Genomic DNA, 18,176 nt, shown 5'->3' on the forward strand with positions numbered 1-18,176 from the left:
ATTGGTGTTTGGAATGCCACATGTGTTATCAGTCCAATGTTATTACAGTCATTAGATGTCACTACAGGTTAATGTTATCATCAATTTCGAAGATATAGTAAAAGCAGCAGAAGAGTTCTGTACTGACCTGTACAGTACCCAGAGCAGCCACGCTACCTTCATTTGAAGTAGTGATGAACAGGACATAGAGGCTCCTTCTATAACTAACAATGAAGTTAGAAGGGCCTTGCAAGACATCACCTGGGAAAAAGCAGCAGGAGAAGATGTAATAACAGTCAATTTAATCAAAGATCGAGGAGATGTCATGCTTGAAAAGCTTGCGGCCCTTTATACGCAGTGCCTCACGACTTGAAGTGTACCAGCAAACTGGAAGAATGCCAACACTATACTAATCCATAAGAAAATACATGTTAAAGAATTGAAGCACTATAGGCCCATTAGTTCACTTTCAGTATTGTATAAAATATTCACCACAATATTTTCCAATAGAGTCAGGGCAACACTTGACTTTAATCAACCAAGAGACCAGGCTGGATTCAGGAAGGGATATTCTACAGTGGTTCGCGTCCAGGTCATCAATCAGGTAATCAAAAAATCTGCGGAGTACGAGCAGCCTCTCTGTATGGCTTTCATAGATTACAAAAAGGCATTTGATTCAGTACAAGTACCAGCAGTCATAGAGGCATTACGTAAGCAAGGAGTACAGGAGGCATAAGTGAATATCTTGGAAAATATCTAGAAAGATTCCACAGCTACCTTTATTCTCCACAAAAAAGTAGTAAGATACTTACAAAGAAAGGGGTCAGGCAAGAAGAGACAATCTCTTCCATGCTATTCACTGCGTGCTTGGAAGAAGTTTTCAAGCTATTGAACTGGGAATGCTTTGGAGTGAGGATCAGTGGATAATATCTCGGCAACCTTTGGTTTACAGATGGCATTGCCTTGTTGAGCAAAACTGGGGATGAATTACTACAAATGATTGAGGACCTTGACTGAGAAAGGGTAAGACTAGGGTTGAAGATAAATATGCAGAAGATAAAGATGATGTTCAATAGCCTGGAAAGAGAACAAGAATTCAGGATCACCAGTAAGCCTCCAGAGTTCGTACAGGAGTATGTTTGTCTAGTTCAGTTACTTACAGGGGACCCTAATCACGAGAAGGAAATTTGCAGAAGAATAAAAATGGGTTGGAGTGCATACGGCAGGCATTACCAAATTCTTACTTGGAGCTTATCACTGTTGAAAAGAAAAGTGAGCAATCACTGCATTCTACCGGTGCTAACATATGGGACAGGACCTTTGAGTTTTACCGAGAAGCTCGTGAACAGTTTAACGACTGTGCAAAGAGCTATGGAGCGACAAATGTTAGTCGTAACATTAAGAGACAGGAAAAGAACGGTATGGATCAGAGAGCAAATGGGGATAGCCGATACTGCAGTTGACATTAAGAGAAGAAAAACATGGAGCTGGGCGGGCCATGTGATACGTAGGGTAGGTAACTGGTGGACCATTAGAGTTACAGAATGGGTGTCAAAGGAAGGGAAGCGCAGTCAAAGACGGCAGAAAACTAGGTGGGGCGATGACATGAGGAAATTCGCAGATGCAAGTTGGAATCGGCTAGCGCAAGTCAGGGGTAATTGTAAATCGCAGGGAAGGACCTTTGTCCTGCAGTGGGCATAGAAACAGGCTGATAAGTGTGATGATAATGATGTGTTGACTGCTGTTGCAGACCTCCCTGGGATGAAAGCACCAGTGCTGAGGAACTTCACGCCTTGGAGAAGGAGAGCTTTGTGGCCTGGCGGCGACAGCTGGCCGAGTAGGTTGAACTGGGTGAACTGGTGCTAGGTTGCCACCTGTGCCTTGTCCACTGTCCTCTGTGTTTTATTGTTATTGAGAGTAGAGTGCCCAATATGGTTATACACGCACCCAAAAAAAGAATCTGCTCTCAGCGCGAATTTTAACTTTAAATTCCAATTTGAATGCCTCTATGCCCCTCCCATCAACAGCGACTGCCTTTTTGGTATGGACTGTGTGATTTCAGGAAATGCGGTCTCAAACTGCGTTGAAGCAGTTTGAGACTGCATTGAACATATTGCTCCCCATGTTCTGGTGCCTAATGGTGCAGCAGAGTTGTTGCCGTTGAATTGTGCTTGCCATTCATGCTGTGGTGACACGATAGAAAGCAGTAACAAACTGCTGATATGTAAATATGCAAAGACAAAATAATGCATGGTTACCATGACACATTTCCAGCTCCTGCAGTTGCTTGCAGTGCACAAAAGTGTGACCTTCAAGGTCAGCATTCGCTACTTTGAGGGATCTGTTTCTGCGGATACAATTCATTTTGTCACCACTTGGTGTTGCCAGACTGATATATGGTTCAACTGCCATACAAAATAAAATACAAATTTTCTATCCACCGAATGCACTCAAGCTTATCCAGCTTGCTGTGGGGCGCGTAGGATTTGACACGCAGTGTATAATTCAAACTTGAAAATTTGATGTCACAGCCCCTTTAACAATACTGCAGAGAGCCAAGTAGAATAAGCTGCGTAGCTGTGTGAAGTGACCTTTCATGCTACAAAAATTTTACGCTGTGTAAATGTGCGCTCATTTGAAAGTGTTATTTCTGCACTGGGGCGGGGCTATTAAAGTTCGCCAACCTGCCTTGGTCCAGTGGCTATGACGAGCACACTGTAGCTGAACATGAGGCTGCAGGCACAGCAACTGCTTTTCAATGTGGATGCAATGCCAAAACACTTGTGTGCCTATATTTAAGTGCACGCTTTGGGGGTAAAGTTTTTTTCGCCAAATGCAACCCCCGAGGTCGAATTTTTTTATTGCAGATTTAATATTGTTACTTTGCACAAGTCCAGTATAAAGATGTATTTGCAATATTTGCGCCAGCATGTGGATGGCTCCGAGGCAGCTCACCTTGTACTGAGTTGAGTTGTCCATACACAATAGAATCCGCTCGAGAAGATGCTTCTGGTACAATACCTTTACATTTTTTATGATTTCCTGGTCCGTGGGCTGCAACACAGATGTTGTGTTGGCTGGCTAGTAAACGACCCAGGCGGCAGTCAAGGGCGGCACATTCATGTGGGCACTGCCCTGGTCCACAAGGAACAATACCTTGTGGTTCAATGATACGAACTTGCGATCCGCTTTAATTAGTCAGTCTTTAAATATATCCGCTGTCATCCAAGCCTTCCTGTTAAATGCATAGTCGATGGGCAGAGATTTGATACCTTTACAGCATCTACCATAGACTTAACGGCTTTACCGGTTACCAGCAGGCGACACTGCTCAGTGCCAGTCATGTTCGCTGCAATCAGAACAGACACTCTCTCTTTACTGCATTTCCGTCCGGCACAGCCATTATCCTTGAAGGTCATTCTTCTCGGGTAACATTCTCTAAAAGAGTGCCGTCTCATCGGCATTGAAGATGTCTTCTGGCTGATACTCGCTCAAGTATTCATCAAGCTTGTCTCTCCACTTCGCACATGTTTCCTGGTTGACGGACCTTTACTCATGCTTTTAAACACCAGCTCATAACGTTGCTTAAAGTGTGTCAGCCATCCATCGGAAGAAGCAAAGTTCTCAATTCCTAGCATCGTAGCGAGGGATAAGGCTTTCGCTGCAAAGATATCGCCGCTTAGCGGGAGATGGTTACTTCAAGCCTCCCTAATCCAAATGAGCAGCACTTGCTCTAACTCTGGGTGGGTGCTGGTGCGCATTCTCTTGCGAAACATTTTGAACTGATCATTTTCAAATGCTTCAAGTCTTGAATGCTTGTTCTTGAGGAAGTTTGAAAGAGTGTTCGGCTTGATGCCGTACTTCCTTGCAATATCTTGCTTGGCGGTGCCTCCTTCCCCAATTTCTTTCAAAATTTTACTTTTGTCGCCAAGTAAAGCGGCCAATAAATCCGCGAGTTGCCATAGTTGCAACTGCATCCGAATTGTGCGTGGAACTACCGAGTCCACTCGAGGAAACAATTGGAGAGGTCTGGAGCGTACTGATTGCACACGTACACTGTAGCACAAGGCTAATCTTGCCGCTTCATGACCTGCAGCGCTGTAGTCAGCTGCGATGCCAGCAGCCTCGGTGCTTAACTTTGATGCTTAACAAGCTGTGGCCCTGTGGTCAGCTGTGATGCTGATGATGCCTGTGTGTCATGCAAAGCTGTTTTGCACTTTAAAAATAACAAATTTATCAAACATTACGTTTGCCTCCAGGCATTCGATTGAAAATAACTTCTGATTAAACAATATTTTAGACTTCTATCTTCCAATTACCGAGCGTTTTTTCTGTCGAATTGCATGCAAAATTGACGGGAACCCCACTTCATTTCCAATTAACTAACAATTCCAATTAAGTGACTTTGAATTATAGGGAGTCGACTGTAACTGGTGAATGGCATTTGCAGACGGGAGGAGACAGTACGGTTGTTACAATGGCGAGCTATGTGACCAATACGCCAGCGGGCAAAACAGATTGGCCGATCGTCTGCGGTTCGCCCCTCGACTGGATTTCGGTAACTTGCAGAATACCACGGACCAGCCAATGGACCTGGAGCATGAGACAGCGGTGAAGCGGCAACGGCACATACAGAATGAACTCCAAGATTGACCAGTTCTTTGTGGATTATTGCTTGCAAAAATGGGGCTGTAAACAAGTTGTTCAGCTCACTGGGGCAGAAAAAGAAGGCTGCAAGTGCCATGGCTTCAAGTTCTCGTTGCACTATCCGTGTCAGGTCATCTGATGATGATGGCCGCTGCACTCCTAGCCTGTCATCACAAGATGTCGCAGCTGTGTTCGGCAGACGTGCAAACGGCATTGCAATGCGGCGGCTCTTGGCCTGCTCAAAGCATTGACACTCTTTTATGACGTCCTGTACTGTTTCACAATGTTTACACGTGAGCAGGTTGAAAGCATTGTCAGCAATCCCGTTCAGTACATGCCCAACCTTGTCTGACTCAGCCATATCGCTGCGAGCGTTACGGCACAGAGCCAGCACGTCCTGGATGTAAGAGACGTATCATTCTGTGGACGTCTAGGCACAGTTCGCTAGCTCTAGTTCTTTTTAGCGGTGCTCTTCCTGTCGGCGGGACGGCCAAACAAGTCCCTCAGCTTCTGTTTGCACATGTCCCAGTCGTTGAGCCCTTCCTCGTACTGCACTTTCACTGTGCCTTGTAGATAGAAGACTAAGTTAGCCAACATAATCCTTGGATCCCATTTCTTGTGAGCACTTACGCGTTCATACGTGGTGATCCAGTCTTCCAGGTTGAGGTGGTCGGTGCCGCAGAATGCTGCTGGATCCTGCAGCTGAGCCAGCACAGCCGTCTGGGTTGTAGGCATTGATGTGGGCCGTGCCATGTTGGGTCCTGTTTCGTCTGTCATGTTGTTCAGTCGAAGGTGACGACCACTGCGGAGCTCCGTTGTTGTTTCCCGTGGGTATCCCACACCTCTCGCCAATTTGTCACATTGCGGAAGTCACATATAAAGATGTATTTACAATATTTTACCGCAGCAGTGGCGTCATTGTAGAGTGCCCGCCTCAGCTGCAGCAGGCTGGGGGTTCGATTCCCACCGCCACCGGGCACCCACTGGTTCTCAAATGGGCACAAGCGTTCCCCAGCCTGGTGTTCGGTTTTCTTCAGGAGTGATACGCTTGGGAAAGGAGCGTGCACCCTGAATTCCCGTCAAAACTTTCGTGAGCACACACACAAAAAAAAGTTTTACACGAGAGACAACGATGCATAGACAAGATGGCTGTTGAGAGTGATTCCGCCTCTGCACGTCAAATCGTCTTCTTCTGACTGGTGCCACTCTTGCTTGCGCCGTAACGGTATCTGCTGACAGACCTATTTTGAAAAAAATTTATTGCAATTCTTTAGAGTGACCAAAAAGGGCTGAAAAGTATTTTTCGTATGTAAACTCGCATTGTTTCTACATTAATACAGATGGGATTCCATAAGTACTTGTAGTAAGAATAAAAAAGTAGACACACTAAAATAGATATATTCTGATTCGACACTTTGGCAGTAGTCCACATTGGAGGAATCGCTGCTCGACTCACTTGCAGCAGAGCAACCAGTGTGCCTGCCCAAAGCGTAATCGAACTGGGAATGTGAGTGCACACAAGAAAACTCTATGGTTGTGCACCCGTCAGAAAAGCCAAACGAGTGGCAGTAATCCTTCATTCCGTCGCCAGCCAGAGGCAATCAGTTTTCACGAGCCGAGTCTCGAGAAAAGGAATGGAGGCATGGCAGCATCGTTTGTATACCCCAGTACCCACCTGTGAACAGCTGTAATCACACCCCTGTTAGCAACAGACGAGTGAACAGTGGTCCTTTGAAAGACCTGAAACCACATAGACATCAGCTTCTAGAAGCGTAACTAGCAGAAAGAGTTCGCGAGACAAAACCAAAACTAACTGCCATGCGCCCTTGCATGCGTGGATGCGCGAGTAGCAGTAGAATGAAAACCAAAAGGCTGTGGAGCAATATATATATATATATATATATATATATATATATATATATATATATATATATATATATTGTGGGGATGCGCGACTCTCACGCGTCCCCTAATATGTTGTTTTCCCGCATGGCTCGCGTGGCCTGGTGCCCGCGCGGTCGGAGTGGTTGAGGCGCAGTACAAGAGATGGCGCGAGTGTTGCGCTGCCTACTTGGGCGCCGAAAGACAAGGCGCTTCCTTTTTGGTTCGGGACAGCAAGCAGTGCGGACATGCCGTGCCGCGCATGCGCCAATCCATGCTTCTGCGAGACCGTCTCACGTGGCCGCCTTCGAACGCGCCACCGTTCGTGTGACTGTACGCGCGAACAACCAGGCGTTAGGATCCAGCATGGGGCGAACATATTCGCTCGCTATCCGGTCGCGGTTAGTCGGACTTCCTAGATTTGTCGCGCGCCCATCGGCATGTTTTGTGGGTAGCAACTCGGCTAGCAGGCATTGATCTATGAAAGGTGCAATAAATGCCCTTGTGACTGTTTGCACTACTGTGTTGTCGTTCCTTTGTCCCAAGAGCACGGGTGTGAGAACCCCACAATATATATTCATTGTATTCACACAGGGTGGCAGCACTTGCTGGGCAATAAATAGTTGAAATACTTGTGCAGTTTTCAAACATGCTGACAGTGCCATAAATATATGTCATCCAGTGGCGTAGCCAGAAATTTCGTTCGGGGGGGGCTCACTTAACAACTCGATCTCCTCTCTATAGACTTAGTCGAGGGATCACACACACACACACACACACACACACACACACACACACACACACACACACACACACACACACACACACACACACACACGCACGCACTAATAATAATAATAATAATATTTGGGGTTTTACGTGCCAAAACCACTTTCTGATTATGAGGCACGCCGTAGTGGAGGACTCCGGAAATTTCGACCACCTGGGGTTCTTTAACGCGCACCTAAATCTAAGCACACGGGTGTTTTCGCATTTCGCCCCCATCGAAATGCGGCCGCCGTGGCCGGGATTCGATCCCGCGACCTCGTGCTCAGCAGCCCAACACAATAGCCACTGAGCAACCACGGCGGGTACACACACACACACACACACACACACACACACACACACACACACACACACACACACACACACACACACACACACACACACACACATATATATATATATATATATATATATATATATATCTGTCCTTCAGCAACCTTGTTTGCATTTTCGTACATATGCAACGATCAGGGGAAAATCTCAATGACGCTGTCCTTTGTTAGAATGTATTGCGCAGGGGCAGCTGTCACCGGTTGTGTATTGCGAGTAATTGCTCCGAAATTATAGTCGCAACTGAGAGCACATATAAAAAGCAGGAGTTCTGCAAAATACACTACGGCGAGTCAAATGAAAGTGAGCCAATGCGAATATATGGCTACTTATTTAAAGGTAGTCACCATGAGTATTTGGACACTTGTCCTACTAACGAGTCGCGTAATTCCCGTCTCATAAAACTCCTTGGTTTGATGCCTCTAAAATCCGTAAATGTCTACACGTCATCTTCCGACACGAATCTGTTTACATTGAGCAGTTCTTTCAAACTTTACAAAATGTGGAATACGCAAGGCAACAGGTCTGGGCTGCATGAGGGATGTTGCAGCGTTTCCCACTTGAACGTTGCCAGTTTTGTATGAACCACATCAGCAACGTGGGGACGGGCAATGTCGTGAAGCAAGATGTCCCCAATGCTCAATTTTCCACGTCGTTTGTTCTTGATTGCGACACGCAGCCGATCCGACCTTTCACAATATCTGACACGATTTAGAGTCTCTCCAGGTTTAGAAAATTCGATCAATAATGGCCCCTGACGATCTAAAAGGAAGTTGACACTTTTCCGGCAGAAATGGCGGCTTTTGTTTTCCTTGGGAGTGGTGAATTCAAATGTTTCCACTGTAAGCTTTGCCGTAGTGTTTCAGGGTAGTAGTAGTGGCACCATGAGTCATCCCCGGTCACAACTGCAGATAAAAAGTCGTCACCCTCATCGTGATAACGGATTAGATGAGTCAAGGCAGCGCCGAGCTTCTCCGTCCTCTGGCGGTGGTTCAAAATCTTGGGCATCCATTGCGCACCCAAGAGCCGATAAGCGAGATGTTCATGAATTCTGGTGTGACCCGAGCCATGAGTGATGTTCACACGCCCTGCCACTTCATCGATGCTTATCCTCCGTTCTTGTCTAATCAGCCTTTGCATTTGTCTAAAAAATATAAATTATGGGGTTTTACGTGCCAAAACACCTTTCTGATTATGAGGCATGCTGCAGTGGAGACTCCAGAAATTTCTACCACCTGGGGTCTTTTGACGTGCACTTAAATCTCAGTACACGGGTGTTTTCGCTTCCATCGAAATGCAGCCGCCGTGACCGGGATTCGATCCCGCGACCTCGTGCTCAGCAGCCCAACATCATAGCCACTGAGCAAACACGGCCTTTTCAATTGTGTTGGGGGTGATTGCACGGTGGCTTTGGCCCGGCCATGGATCGTCTTTGTAACTTTCATGTCCTTCTTTGAACAACTTGCTACAACGCTTCACAGTGGCCAATGAAACGCAATGTTCAGCGCATACGGCAGCCATACGGCGAATAATTTCTTTTTTGGAAATATCTTCATTTGTCAAAAACCTCACGACATCAAGCTGTTCAACTTTTGGAGTGTCCATTATGCCACGCAGCCATGTTCAACCCAGTGTATGAGAGCATTAAAGAACATATAACCTCGCCGCTGCATGTCACTTGTAAATGAGATGCGTATGTGCTACGCACATGCCTAAAAAATAATGAACCCAACCATATTTCGCGGGGCGGATTGTCTCACTGTCATTTGACTCGCCTTCGTACAGTAGAGATGCCAAGATACAATGGAATATACAAATGTGAAGAAACAACTTGATAAAAGGCAAAAAATTGTCACTGGAAACAAAGTTCACTGCGCATGCACACAAAACGTCGCAACAAGATATTTAAATATACGTATAAGTCTCGAATAAATCTACGTAAATAAGAAAAAGTAACTGTATATAATGCGTCAAACAAGGCAAATAAACAGGTCGCGCAACCACAGATTCACAGATCACAGCATCCCCCCCCCCCCCCTCCCACCACTCCCAAAATGTATCGCGCGCGACGGAAGGCAGCGCGCTTCCTGCCCGCTTTTCTCCCTTGCGCACACAAGACTGAGCCACCATCGTCGGCTCACCCCCTCCCCCCCCACGCTTTCACTCGTACATAGAGCATGCGGCGCGTCGTCAGGATGTTATCGCCCTTGGCCTTTATTTATACGGAACATGAGGGCAATGGCAGGAATGCGCCTGGAGTCTTCATATAGCTGTTCTCGCAATATTATAATAGTGTCCGGCAACTGAAGCGTCCTGTGGCCCATTACTTTCCGCAAAAGAAGTAATAAAATCGAACTTTCACCATGCGACAATTCGCTGCGCCGCAACAATGTCTTCTTTTTGTCTTTTTTGGGGCGGGGGGCGGCGAAATAGAATAACGCAAAGGAAAGCATGTTGGCTACAATCGAATGCCTACTTTGGGCCCCTAGTGTGGCTACCGAAGGAATATCGAAGAAAACGTGTGACGCTTGGTCCACAGAAAATCATACGCATACTGCTCGATATCCTACACCGGCGAGACAAAATTTTCCGGAGAGGTTGCGCTCAAGCGAATGCGTTGCAATCCGTCGCGTCCCCGCATTGCTGGCGGCGAGCGACTATGCATTGTTTTTTTTTCTCGTCTGCTAGCCAGAAAGCGTCCAAAACTCTGCCAGGCGAAAATGCAGCCGGCCAGAGAAAAACAAACGCGCATCCAAGTGTACCGCGCGGTTGTCGATGCAGCACGAGAAAAACGCATGCGCTCTGGCTGGATCGGCAGCCCACGGGTTGCGAGAGAAAAAAAAAAAGATGAAAAAAATGAGGCTCAATGAAATAGGCTCAATGTATCCTCGCGAATAAAAGTTTAGGTAGAAAAATAAATAAGAACTTAGTTAGAATGGTGGCTTTAGTGTCGTGACATGGATGCTTTGGCGCAGGTGAACAAAAAAATGTTCGTATTCTTTTCTGTGACCTGACGGCACAAATGAACCACCACAACGCTTTGTCTCATCGGACCTCGCTGTGTGCTTTGTCAACTTGTCTGATATTTTGTTGATTTGGCTTGTCTCGTCGTATGGCCCGATGTACGACTTTAGAAAAGTCGATGCACCTTTGGCATCAAATGTTTACAACAGCATCAATAAACCCACAAATTTCCGGAATTGAAAACCTAAAGCACGACTTTGGTAATGTCAATGCACCTTTCGCATCAAAATGCTATGAGAACTTTACACCCACAATGTTTCAGAATTGAAATCCAAGCGCTCCGTAGATTCCGCGGCCTTCGCGAGATGCCGAGACGAGCCCGCTCGCCATCAAAACGCCCTCGAAATTTTGTGCTCAGTGGGGCTCCTTGCGTTACGATATGTGACTCCCGATGCATGGGCGTTGCCGCGAAATCCAGCCCGATTTCGCAATGTTCGCGTTAAAATCTCTTTTCGAGCGTGAATTAAGGACATTCTAGACAAAATCGAGCATGATTTCCGGTGCCGGGAGTTGTTTTGGCCGGCGGCGCATGTCACCACGAAAAAATTTCGGGGGGGGGCTTAAGCCCCATAAGCCCCCCCCCCCTGGTTACGCCCCTGATGTCATCGACCATTTGGGACTTGTTTGCGTCGCTGTGTATTTACGGCATTGACCCGCAAAGAGTTAAACAATGCCTGGGTAGTCAAAATTATCGCGGACACTGTGGTGTCCTTCATAGCCGACTGTGAAGTTTTGGAATGTTAAACCCCATAACTTAACCTAAACGGTATTGAAAGCAAAGCTCTAGATCAGCCTAGGCTGAAAAATTTCACTTTCAGAACTCTGCTTAAGCTAATTTCGCATGAGTAGGTTGATTACTAGAAGAGAAATTGTAGCCAAATTTCACACGCCAGTTTGTCAGTGTGACATCATGGATTTCAATGTATTTTTTTGCACTCAGGCAGTTGTAGCTCAGTAAAGGTTTCTAAGGCTTGATAAGCCTAGCCCTTTGTTTCTTTTGGAATACAGTGTAGTCAATTTTTACCAATAAAAAAATAACAACTAGTCTCAAGCAGACATTGTCATTCCATGCTGTCATGGAGAGCCGGTGTGGGATCTTTTTTTCTCTTTAATTCCATTTTAATCTGTTTAATCGTTGCTGATAAACAATTAGCCAGTTGGCTTGCAAATTGCAAAGTCAGGCTTGTACAGCTAACAAGGGGCTCCTATGTGCAGGCTCCAGGAGACAGACGGCCTGATGATGACGCCTTATGAGAAGAACCTTGAGTTTTGGCGCCAACTCTGGAGGGTCATCGAGCGTAGGTATGGTGCCACCTGCATGTATTATCACAGAAACATGTGCATGAACTCAAAATATTATCTGAGGGACAGTTTTGGGGCCATAAAAGGGGAGAAAAAAGTTCGCTAATATATAAGATGACTGTCGCCGACCTCCTGCAGCACATTTTGAATGCAGATCATGTGACTTAATCCTGGCTGGGTGAAGCGTTTGATGTCATTCTGTGTCTTTAGCTTGATGTTGGTTTCTCGCTGATACAGAGAAAAAAGAAAATTATGTAGGTTGTGTTGTCTATGTGCAAAGCAAAGAATTAATGACTAACTAAATTTTGTACAAGTAATGGAGATGCGTACTATTGTATTTACTTTCATCGTATACAGCATGCAACCTCATGCAATGTATTGATTACTCACCACAATGGTCACAACTTCAACTTGAATGTCATAGAATTTTTATGTTTATGCACTACACGACTCGCAAGCTGTGCTGAAATGGAATCGTCAAATCGGGCAAAAATGATAGTACATCTCTAAAGGTGATTTACTGAGATGACCACTCCAAATCGTAAACGAGCACCAAATGAACCCACAGCAGCTTTCATGAAAACATGCCCCGTCACCAGATTTACGATCGTGATGAAGCTGCGTCTGACAACTCTGATGGTTTCGTAACCTATTGTATCGTGCAGGGAGTTTTCGGACCCATTTTCTCTGAAAAAAGGTGTGCTTTATACTTGGATAAATACATGATACATCATGTGTTATTTTCCTTGTGCTTAGATTTTTTTTAACTGCTCCTACCTAAGGGCGCTAGCTATCTGCTGGCAGAGTTGTTGACATGACGCTAAGGTCTGCTTTTGCAGTGATGTGGTGGTGCAGATAGTGGACGCCCGACACCCGCTGCTCTTTCTGTGCGAAGACCTGGTGCGGTATGTGGCCGAGACAGATGCCAGTAAGCGCAACCTGCTGCTCCTCAACAAGGCTGACCTGCTTACCCGACCGCAACGGTAAGAGAACTTGCCCTTTCGCAGAATGAATGCTGCAGTGCTGCTGCTGTTGGGATGACTGTGGTCATTACACTCCAAGAATGGTTGTCCCCAAACGATAAACGTTGGCTGTCCTGCGTGCCTTTTCTTTCATTAATGCCACATATCCCAGTATATAATTTTTGATATGCTCCATTTCACACCTCCAAACTCTGATTTAAGCGTGGGATAGTTAACGCGAACCCTGTAGTGGCATTTTTTTTATATGCCAGAGCAATTTGTCAGTGGTGGGTATTAGAGGAAATCAGTGACTAATTAATGGTTATACTAATTAATATTGCCCAAAACATTTCATTCGTATGGTTGTTTGCTTTTTCTTTCGGTATGATATATTTCCATGGGCAGAAATAAAAGTGTGCAAGTTGCGTTTTCTTTCATGTGGGGGCCTCGTGGCTTTGCCCCAGGTGCATCTAGTTCACGAATGACATGCACATTATCAGCACGACATAGCACTCTTGACAGTAAATTATCGAGCAGAGACTTTTCGAAAAAGGAAAGGCAAGCCTGACAGATCACGATTATTGTTGCAGTACACAGGCATGGCCCAAATGGTGCAAACTTTTCTTTTAGTGCATGGTTACTTTGAATGGGAAAGTGACAGGCCTGTGCTGTTGGGTTGCATGGGAATAGTGGGAAGCGGGGGCTTCGGTCGGGCACCTTTCTTGGAGAGACGGGACAGTGCCTGGAGATTGAAGTTCGTTTTGCCATGCTGCAGTGCAAAACGCATGCAAGATGGTGTTTTACAATGGTATTATGTTAAGATTCATCACTAGTACGTAAGCACTTTGCGCCTGTCATGATGAGTGCTAAGTTGCCATGTACATTTCATCAAGGACTTGCGAGTTCACGGCGCTGCGCGAGCTTTGTGCGTGAGGAAGAAGACGGAGAAGACGTGCCATGCGGCTATGGTGCGACCGCGTAGAGTGCTGCAAGAAAAATGAAAACAAAATAGAAAATAAATATGCAATAACGGAAGTCCGTGGGTGACTAGAGAAAAAAAGAAGAGAAGGAGAACGAAAGAGACACGTGGGCAGATGGTATTTGGCGGAAGATGGCCTGGGGTGAGGAGGTGTATGTTCGTGAGGCCACAAGGACACCAGCGTACAAGGCCCCCACTCAGCCGTATTGAAGCTTCCCCAATGGCCTGGTGTCTACCAGGCACAATGTAAGCAGGGACCGTTCGAGAAAGGCTGCTGGGGTGCGGAGGCGTAGGATTGACGGGCTCTGGGACCTGGGCTCGTAGAGGCCGCCACCCAGACGCGTTTTGGTTTCCCAACAACCTGCGGCATCTCTTCCGGTGTTGCGGAGACAGCGTGGTGTTTCGACACCCAAACAGCTGCACGGCTCGGTGTTTCTCGAGCGTCCGTGAGCGTCACTGTGCTGCTTACACCGTCCGGACTTCTAACCAGGATAAAGAAACAACCGGTGAACTCTTTCCACAGTTTTGATGAGATGAACTCGGACTCCTTAGTTAAATCTGAACATTTGCCAGGGCTACATTAAGCCACAGGTTTATGCTTTGAACTTGTGCGATTTCTTGCATACCCTCTGGTTGCACTTCCATGCAATGATTCCCTTCTTGGCAATATGTTGGGATATTGTAGACTCAACGCCATAATGCTGTTTGCCACTGCTTTGATTTCTGCTTTCTGAAGAGTGTTTTTGTGTGTCTTAAGTTGCAGCTGGCTTTGTTCGTTTCTGGGACCAAGGCAACACCTCGGCTTGTTAAATAAGACACGAACCAAATTCGTTACAGCGCCAAGGTGTACATTACATCAAATGTGAACAGTGCTGTCAGTGTCTCTCACTGTGTTTGGAGAAAACACAGTGTCTGTAGCCACTGCATCCCAATTTTGGCTGTGCATTTTCGTTTTATTGGTTTACTTGTTCTACTGTATGTGCACAATTTGTTGCAGCAGAGGCAACACTTACGAATTCCGAGAAAGCTTCATTTATGCATTGATGAGAATGTTTCAGGCCAAGCCATGTTAAAGGGTAGCTGAACCATCAGTATTATAGTATCAATATTATCATGGAGTCACAGTGCTTCTTGGGAAGTCCCATAGATGTTGGTATCAGATTTCATTCTAGTTAGTACTGTAACCAACCGTGTGACTGCTGGGACATTTTTGTTGCTGGTATGAAGGAAGCTAACAACATAATAGAGGTCCTGATGTTGCTGTTCTGAGGCATATGATGAAAAGGGACTGTCGGCTCGCTGTGTCATCTTCCTTCTCCTCTTTCAACCCTTTCTTTCACCTCCTTTCTCACGATCCCACCTGCTTTCTGCACCTCTGCTCTGGTGTCACATTGCGGTTGCAAAGCGTATTGCACGGATGAGCTGGCATTGCAGAATATGGTACATTGCCAGCAGTGTATGCACATCCCAGGCTCCATCTGTTCTGTGCATGGTGCAGTCACAGACATGCTGATGGCTGCACAGTGATCCTCAGTTAAGCCTGTGTTTGCTCACCTTTCAAAGCTAGGTGACCCAGGCACATTTGCTATGGCAACCAGCTGGCTGTTAAGCTGGCCAGTCCCATTGCTCTTTTGAAAAATGAAGAAAAAAGAGAGATACGTGACTCCCATCATACTGTCTCAAAGCTGCCAGGCTCACTTGTTCCACCAGTTCTTCTTTTTTTTTCTTTCAGTTACAATTGTTGTGGGGTGACTGCAGCGTTTCCAGTCTGGGTGACATTGTGGCCTCAATAGCATTGCTTGAAAGCCCTGATGCCCCTCTACAGGGTCCATAGAAAATGGCTCAATTAGGAGCATTGAGCTCGTTAGGGAGAAAAGGCATGTTTTTCTTTCTAGGTGCACAAAAAATGTTGATATAAAATTGGAAGTGTTGGTGGTAATTGCTGAGGATTTCTGCAGTGCAAAGGCACAGTTCCTCAGCTCCCTTCCCATTACTGACTTTTGTAGATAGACCTAGAGTATTTATTTATATATGTTATTCTTTCTTTCTCTCCTCAGTTTTCAATGTAGTGCAGTGAACTACTCTTGCTTGCATTGTTCATCTCCACACTTTCGGGCTGCCTGCCACGTTAACCCTGTGGCTGTGGAATTTTGTTGCTGAGCTCAAGGTTGTGGGTTCAATCCTCTTTACCAAGGTCGCATTCTGGTGGGGGTGGAATGCAAAAATGCTCATGTACAGTGCAGTGGGTGCTCACTAAAAAACGCCCCCTCCGAAGGGGTCAAAACTAATCCGGAGAAGTCTGTCACTATGGCGTTACACATAATCAGATCATGGTTTTGGCATGTAAAACCTCAGAAGTAAACTTTTAACACTTTTTGGGCCTTATTCCACCCCTTTTAATATGACATAGGATCAAATTGAGCTCCCTAAGAAAGGGGCTTGGTATTTTTTCTGTGCAGTGAGGCATGGAGCAAGTACCTGGACTCTGTTGGCATTCGGGCAGTGTTCTTCTCTGCACTGCTCGAGGGCAAGGATGAGAAGGCCAGCTGTAATTTAGATGTGAGCAAATGTTTTCTTCACTTTGCAGGAGTGGCTGGTCACATGAGTATTGTTGCCACCTTTTCTTGCGAGGATTCTGCTATAACAACTTTTAAAAGCCACTAGAATCTGTGGGATAATTTTGTGATTTTGGCAAAAAATTTGTCTGCGAAGGATTTTAATGAGAAAATGTGGCGGAAAATTGGCATGTTTTGGGGCCTGTTAGCATTATGGTAGAATTGCCACAAATATAAGGCAGGCATATTTAGCATATCTAAGCTATCATTTACTTCGCCAACAAGTTGTTTACTTTGAGAGCGGGTGCAATTCACATTCGCCTGATGCAGGGCGTTGCAAAGTGCTGAAATTGTGCATTTTTGTGCAATAATATGGACCATCATGTTGTTGCAGTGTGGTGTGGTGAGGAAAGAATCTAAGGTGGTACTGTAATCGGATGGGTAGAGCAGGCGGACATATGTTACAAGTACTCTTGTTCAGATACCATCAAGATTCACTAACACAGATTATCCTCCAGCATGCAAAGTCCTGATGATGGGGCTAGGAGAGTAACCGCACAGCTCAGGTTACTCTCCCACTAAGGTGTGAGGTCCTGGCATCGTGGCATATAGCCCAACTTAGTTTGCTGACGTTTAGTAGTAACCTTCGTTGATGGAAACACAGAGTCTGTGGTGGAGGCAACTTGGAGATTAACCAGGTCAGCGTCGGAGAGAACTTGAGAAGCCGCTTGGGCGGTGGCTCAGGATAACTTATACGATAAGAACTCCAAGGGCGTAGGCACCGGCCAGGCACAGGACATGGGCAGGACCTAGGCACGATAGCTTGTGACTCGTCCCTAGGTTGCACAGCAGTATGCTCGAGTAGTCCCCTCGTGACTGGTTCCTCGAACTTCACTCTGCTAGTTTGATTAGCCTCCGTGGCCGCAGATGCTGGTTGGCTCGTGTCTTTTGCTCCCTCTTTTTCTGTCAGCTATTATGCTTATGCCCACGTCATGCTGCTTGGGAAGCCGTTGTCGTCTTTCACCACACGCGTGCAACCTTGACTCTGCAAAACTGTCACTTCAAGCTGCAATTTGCAAGTTCTGTTTGGTGCTTTATGCCCACACACAGACTTGTGCTTTTTTATCCCGTGAACACACATACAGACATAGACGTTTGCACTAGTTGCCAGCTGATCGCACGTGAACCCAATACCTCCTTCATGCAAGTAGTTGGACCAGCTAGGGTATGTTATCTCACGCCTAATCCCCGATGTGGTCATGTACGAGTATGAACATAACAAGGGGGAACTTCCCGTGACCATTTGCTGTCCACCACCTCACTGGCTAGGCCTAACCGGTGCTGCCTCATCAGGAGTTGGTAACCAAAGTTGTTGTGGCTTAAGTCTCAGTCGGCAAAAATAGCTCTTCTCACTGGCTGCATGGCACCAAGTAAGCGAAGGAATCAGCTCGAAAACAAAAGTCACGGCACGGCATTGGTGTCAGCCTGAATGGCAACAACTTTGTTTGAAGCAGCCATGCTTTTGACATTGACCAAATGGATGAGACTGAAAAATCGAGTGAAGCACCGTAGAGCATCCAAAATTGCAGCTGCCACTATACAGCGGGGCAGTGGACTAGGTGGCGATGCCGCAGGGAAGTCCACATGATCGAGCAGGTCTGAAAAATTACGCATCTGAAAAGTTGGTTGACAATTGTACAACCAAGCTGATGGCTGCTTTCTTTTTTT

At 46.1% G+C, this 18,176-nt stretch overlaps 1 protein-coding gene across 1 annotated transcript in view; it reads left to right on the forward strand.

The window, feature by feature from the left end:
• Ns3 (nucleostemin 3) overlaps positions 1-18,176 on the forward strand; it is a 73,428-nt gene that overhangs the window by 16,041 nt on the left and 39,211 nt on the right. The window contains exons 4-7 of the mRNA XM_065425194.2: positions 1,730-1,816; positions 11,866-11,952; positions 12,792-12,935; positions 16,353-16,452. Coding sequence (XP_065281266.1) covers positions 1,730-1,816; positions 11,866-11,952; positions 12,792-12,935; positions 16,353-16,452 — 418 coding nt within the window. The remainder of the gene's footprint in view (positions 1-1,729; positions 1,817-11,865; positions 11,953-12,791; positions 12,936-16,352; positions 16,453-18,176) is intronic.

This window comes from Dermacentor albipictus, chromosome 9, assembly GCF_038994185.2.
Source record: "Dermacentor albipictus isolate Rhodes 1998 colony chromosome 9, USDA_Dalb.pri_finalv2, whole genome shotgun sequence".
Classification (NCBI taxonomy): domain Eukaryota; kingdom Metazoa; phylum Arthropoda; class Arachnida; order Ixodida; family Ixodidae; genus Dermacentor; species Dermacentor albipictus.